Here is a 5771-nt window from a genome sequence, read left to right on the forward strand (position 1 = left end):
ACCACGCATGCGCAAATCTTATGTCACGTCCTCTATTTGCTAATATTGTGACAGTTAATGTATTTGAGTGACACGGTTAGCGCCCAGTTAGTTCCTGTCACTACCCGATCCGTACCGGAAACCCGATCCCATGCGCGAACGGCGTCTACTTCCGGTCGGAGCGTTTTACGATAGTTACGGGTCAGAGTATCTGTTAAGATGTTAAGAATAATAAGTATCTCTTAAAATGTTTGCAATAATGAAGCATTTCAATATAATGTAGACAAAAACAAAAAATAAAAAGATAGTTACCGATCAGGACTCCCCGATCCTTACTGCACATGTGCAAAGTTGGACCGTACAAATCGAGTCTACCCGATCCGTACTGCGCATGTGCAGATTTTTTCTTCTTCTTCTGTTTGATTTAATGGCAGTTTACTCCCCGGTGTACGAGGATACCGCCACCTGCTGACCAAACGAATGAACCATATTGTAAACTGAAGCAGCGTCATTACAAATGTATGTTTAATTTGATTTAGTGATAGTGTGATGTAGCATAACTTAAGCAGCAAGGAAGGTGATAAGTAAATAGCATTAGCAGACAATTGAAGTTCTTTTTAATCATACTTTATTGCTAGCATCTCCCTTTTACCATAAAACAATCAATCAGGCATGCAAAAATCCCACTGGCTTTATACAAGACTTTGCCCACACCTGACCTCGTTAGCCCCTACCATTGAACAAAATAGGTCAAACCAAATAATACAATTCTAAACAAAGAACAGGAATAAAGTCATGCATGAAACTGACAAACTCATTTACTCAACTAAATGGTTTGTAAAGTAAAACACTGCATACAATATAACTCAAAAGGCTACTTTAAAGAAAACAAACAATACTATACAAAATGAAAACCCTCCATTTGGTTACACCCAGTGATCCAATCATTGACCTCATGACCCTATATAAACAGGAAGTAGTGGGCGGCCCTTCCCATACACCCGTCTCACATACAGGACCTGAATGCACAACATGGACACCATGGTAAGTATAACCAAAGCAACATAAAGAAACATAATTTACTAGACATGTGCCTGTAAACAGAAGAAAATTCAGATGATCTGATGGTTAGTAGTGTTTGCTTTAAAACACATGCATGGATGTAAAGAATGTAACTACTGCTACCACAAACAAAACCCGGGATATTGTGTGTTAAGAGAAGTTACACCAGCACTGTCTAAATTAAAGCATTATGGCTGACTGTAAAATAACAGAACACAGAATAACAATATACGCAAGTGACAAATGGCAAATGAATTCTGTCCTAGCCACTTTGTCACATTCCCCCCCCCCTTAAGTCCGTTACTCTTCATAGGAACGGGAAAGAAAGTCTGCCACAACATTCTTTTTCCCTGCCCTATATCGAATCTTAAAACAATATGGCTGCAATGAAAGATACCACCTCGTGATCCTTGCGTTGGTGTCTCTCATTCTGCTCATCCACTGTAAAGCTCGATGATCAGTTTCAAGCACAAATTCACCTCCCAGTAGATAGTATCTCAGAGTGTCCAAAGCCCATTTTATTGCCAAAGCTTCTTTTTCAATTGTGGAATACTTCATTTCTCTGGGGAAGAGCTTACGGCTTATGTACTGCACAGGTCTTTGGTCCTCTCCATCACCTTGCAGCAACACAGCTCCCAGCCCAACTCCTGAAGCATCAGTCTGTACAATAAACGGGCACGTAAAGTCTGGACACTGCAACACAGGCTCATTACACAAACAGTTTTTCAAATCCATGAATGCAGCCTCACACTCTGGAGTCCATTTAATTTTGTTGGGGCATGATTTACGAGTTAAATCACTAAGAATAGCTGATCTGGTAGAGAAATTAGGGATGAAACGACGATACCAGCCAGCTAAACCCAGGAAGGATCTCAACTTTTTCTTTGTAGTCGGAGGAGGACAAGAGGCAAGGTTCTCGACCTTACTCACCTGAGGGCGGATGACCCCACCCCCAATGACGTATCCCAGGTACTCCACCTCGGTCTGTGCAATGTGGCATTTCCCAGGGTTGATGACTAGTCCAGCTGTTCTGATGCGTTGCAGGACATCAGCCAGATGTTTCACATGGTCCTCCCATGTCTCGCTGAACACCACAATGTCGTCAATATACGCTGCTGCATAGCCATCAGCTCCTTTCAGAACCAAGTCCACCAGCCTCTGGAACGTGGCTGGAGCTCCATGTAGTCCGAAAGGCATAGTTGTGAAACGATAAAGTCCGCTGGGAACCCTGAATGTAGTTAAATCCCTTGAGGACTCTGTTAGGGGGACTTGCCAATAACCTTTACAAAGGTCGAGTGTTGTGAGGTACTTGGCATTACCCAAGCGCTCAATCAATTCATCCACTCTTGGCATAGGATATGCATCAAAAGCAGAGACAGCATTAAGTTTTGAGAAGTCAACACAAAATCTCTGTCTTGCATCATTTTTCTTGGGGACGAGTACCACAGGGCTACACCACTCACCTCTAGATGGCTCTATAATCCCTGTTGCAAGCATTTCTTCCACCTCCTGTTTCAATGCTGGCATTAGCTTTGCTGGAACTCTGGAGGTGGTATCCCTGATGGGTGGTTGATTCGAACAACGCAGGTGTATGTCATGCTGAATAAGATGGGTGTAGCCTGGCTTTGTGCTGAAAAGCTCCTGTGGCATTATGGCCGCGAGCTCCTCCTGCTGTTCTGGTGATAGATGGCTCAAATCCGGAAATAGCTTTTCTTCAGTACTGGTGGGAAAGAATTGCTCTTGAGGCTCTTCTTCCTGCAGTACAACACGAGCCCACAACTGAAGTGATTGCTCTGGCTTCTCAATCCACTCCCTCAACATGTTGACATGAAACACCTGTTGCTTTTTCCGACGATTCGGCATGTTGAGCTCATAAGTGACAGGACCTGCTTTCCTGTTTATCACAAATGGCCCCTGCCATTTGGCTAAGAGACTGCGTTCAGTGGTTGGCAAAAGGAGCAACACTTTTTGTCCTTCTTTAAAGGTCCTCCTGCGAGCTGTCTTATCATAGTTCTGTTTTTGACGTCGCTGGGCACTTACTAGGTGACAATGAGCCAGTTCCTGAAACTGTTCAAGCTTGTCCCTCATTTTCAACACATAAGAGAGGGAAGAGCACTGTTTTTCAGGGCTAGCTTCCTCCCAAGCTTCCCGAAGTACATCCAGTGGACCTCTGACATTATGGCCGTACAAGAGCTGAAACGGAGAAAATCCAGTTGATGCTTGTGGTACCTCTCTATAGGCGAAAAGCAAAAATGGAAGCCATTGGTCCCAGTCTTTTCCCGATTCTCTTACGAACCTCCTCAGCATTGATTTCAGGGTTTTATTAAACCTCTCAACAAGTCCATCAGTTTGTGGATGATAAGGGCTCGTTTTGATTCCGGTAATTCCCAGAAGTTTGTAGACTTCTTTCAACAGGTTGGAAGTGAAGTTTGAGCCTTGGTCTGTCAAGATTTCTTTGGGAATACCCACCCTTGAAAACATCTGTATCAGACAATTAGCTATTTGGCGGGCTTTGACCCTTCTCAATGGGAAAGCTTCAGGATACCTTGTTGCATAGTCACAAATCACTAGAATGTACCTATGCCCTGAACCACTTCTCTCCAATGGGCCGACAATATCCATGGCAACACGAGAAAAGGGGACGTCTATTACAGGCATAGGAATGAGTGGGGCTCTGTCTCCTTTCCTACTTGGGGCTGTCAACTGACACTGTGGACATGATTTGCAAAACTGGGCAGTGTCTGAAAATTGCTGTGGCCAAAAAAAACGAGTTACCATTCTGGAAAAGGTTTTAAGATGTCCTAAGTGGCCTGCCCAAGGAACTGAATGAGCCAACTGCAAGACTACAGGTCTTAAGCTTTTGGGAACAACCAACTGGTCACCAACTTTGCTACGACGATATAGTCGTTCATTCTTAACAATGAATACTTCCCGTACTCTGTCTGTAATCTGTGCTGATTCTTGGGTGCTCTTAGCAAACAGAGGTGCTAAAGAGGGGTCCTCCCTTTGGAGTTGGACAATATTGCTCGGGACAACCAGGAGCTCATCGATCTCTGGTTCAGGAAGTGACTCAGCAATTTCTGTCCCCCTCACTTTTTCCTGTCTTCTCTGCATTTTACTTTTCTTTATATGCGGCCTACTTGGTCTGTCAACATCTGGAATTTCACTGTCTGCATAGGGCAACTCACTCAAACCTGGCTCTGACTGAGAAGCTTTATTACCAGACCTAGTGACTACTAGCAGACCTTCACATGCAACATGCAGATTCTTCTCTTCTCTGTCCTTCTCTGTCTTTGCTAATAACTCCCCAAGAATTGGCATGTCCCGGCCCAACACAATCTGGTAGGGAAGTTTATCCATTACTCCAACTGTAAGTACGTACTCCTTTTCATTAACTTGAAGGCAAACATTGGCAATAGGATAATCAACATTATCACCATGAACACACCAGACTTTAACTTTACCACAAAATGTGGTGTCGCTAGGGAGGCAATCTTGCCTGACAAGTGTGCGGTTACTGCCTGAATCCAAGAGGGCAACACACGGTTTTCCCTCAATGAAAACACAGATGGTGTGCTCCTGATCACTGGAGGGTACTAGAGACTCTGTTTCTTCCTCTAGCAAGTCAAAACACTGTGGTGAAAGACACATGTAAGTCTTACTGACTTGCTGACCTGGGCAATCTGCCTTAAAGTGACCTGCTTGACCACAGGCATGACACACCAACGGGCCTCTCTGCTTTACTTCTCTAGCGCGGCTACTGCTAGTGATTGGGGAACTTTGTTTAGGGCTTTTAGCTTTGTACCCATTCCCACCCCCTGACCTACCCACAAAAACATTGGCTGAACTGGGTTTTCCTACCATGTACCCTTTTTGTGGGCGTCGGGCTGCAAGAAAAGCCTCTGCCATCTCTGCAGCTTCTTTTGAAGTGGTGGGGTTGCGCTCTTTCACCCAGGTCCTCAGCTCTGGGTTAAGAACTCTGAGAAACTGTTCCATCACTATGACATCTCCTATTTGGTCCTTTGTCTTCTCCTTTGGAAGCATCCACTTTTCATATAGGTCTTTAAGGCGGGTTCGCAGCTCTTTGGGTGTCTCATCGTCCTTCACCGTCATGTTGCGAAATCTGGTTCGGTAAGTCTCAGCACTTATTTCAAATTTTTCAAGAACGGCGGTTTTTACCTTATCATAGTCCATTGTTTCTTCAGTGTCCATAGCAACATATGCCGCACGTGCTTTACCACTAAGAAGTGGAGCCAGATGCAGTGCCCATTCTTCTTGTGGCCACTGACATCCTGTTGCAATCCTCTCAAAAGTGGTTAAATAATGTTCAATATCTTCATCCTCACCATAGGGCTGCATCTTCGGGCCTTTCCAACCGCTTACTCTGCCCAGATTGGATGAATGTGGTGCTGCGGAAGATTCAGGGGGGTTTCCTCGCTGTTGAACAGGTTGCTGCACCTTTTGCCGCACTGAGGAACTCAGAGGCACTCCGGAATCAGCTACTGCACCTTCCCACAGCATCTGATGCTCCCGGCGCTCCGACTGGACCTCCTGCTGCAGTTGGCTGAACTGGTGTTGCATTCTATGCCACCGTTCATCCTGGCGTTGTCTGTCCTGCTCCCATTTTGCCTCACGGTCAGCCTGCTGTTGCATCAGGCCTTTTAATAAAGTTGAGAGCTCTGAGAGACTTTGTGCTTCCGTGCTGTGCTCACCTGTAGCTTCTGGCAGGT

At 45.1% G+C, this 5771-nt stretch overlaps 1 protein-coding gene across 1 annotated transcript; it reads left to right on the plus strand.

The window, feature by feature from the left end:
• The first annotated feature begins 615 nt into the window (after positions 1–615).
• LOC309703448 (uncharacterized protein) lies at positions 616–5678 on the plus strand. Its single transcript, XM_082528256.1, has 3 exons — positions 616–1023; positions 5083–5172; positions 5393–5678. Exons 1-3 carry the CDS (start codon positions 887–889, stop codon positions 5607–5609), a joined length of 444 nt encoding a protein of 147 aa, XP_082384382.1. The 5' UTR covers positions 616–886; the 3' UTR covers positions 5610–5678.
• Positions 5679–5771: the final 93 nt, after the last annotated feature.

Source organism: Aulonocara stuartgranti, assembly GCF_965226115.1.
Source record: "Aulonocara stuartgranti genome assembly, chromosome: 3".
NCBI classification, from domain to species: Eukaryota; Metazoa; Chordata; class Actinopteri; order Cichliformes; family Cichlidae; genus Aulonocara; species Aulonocara stuartgranti.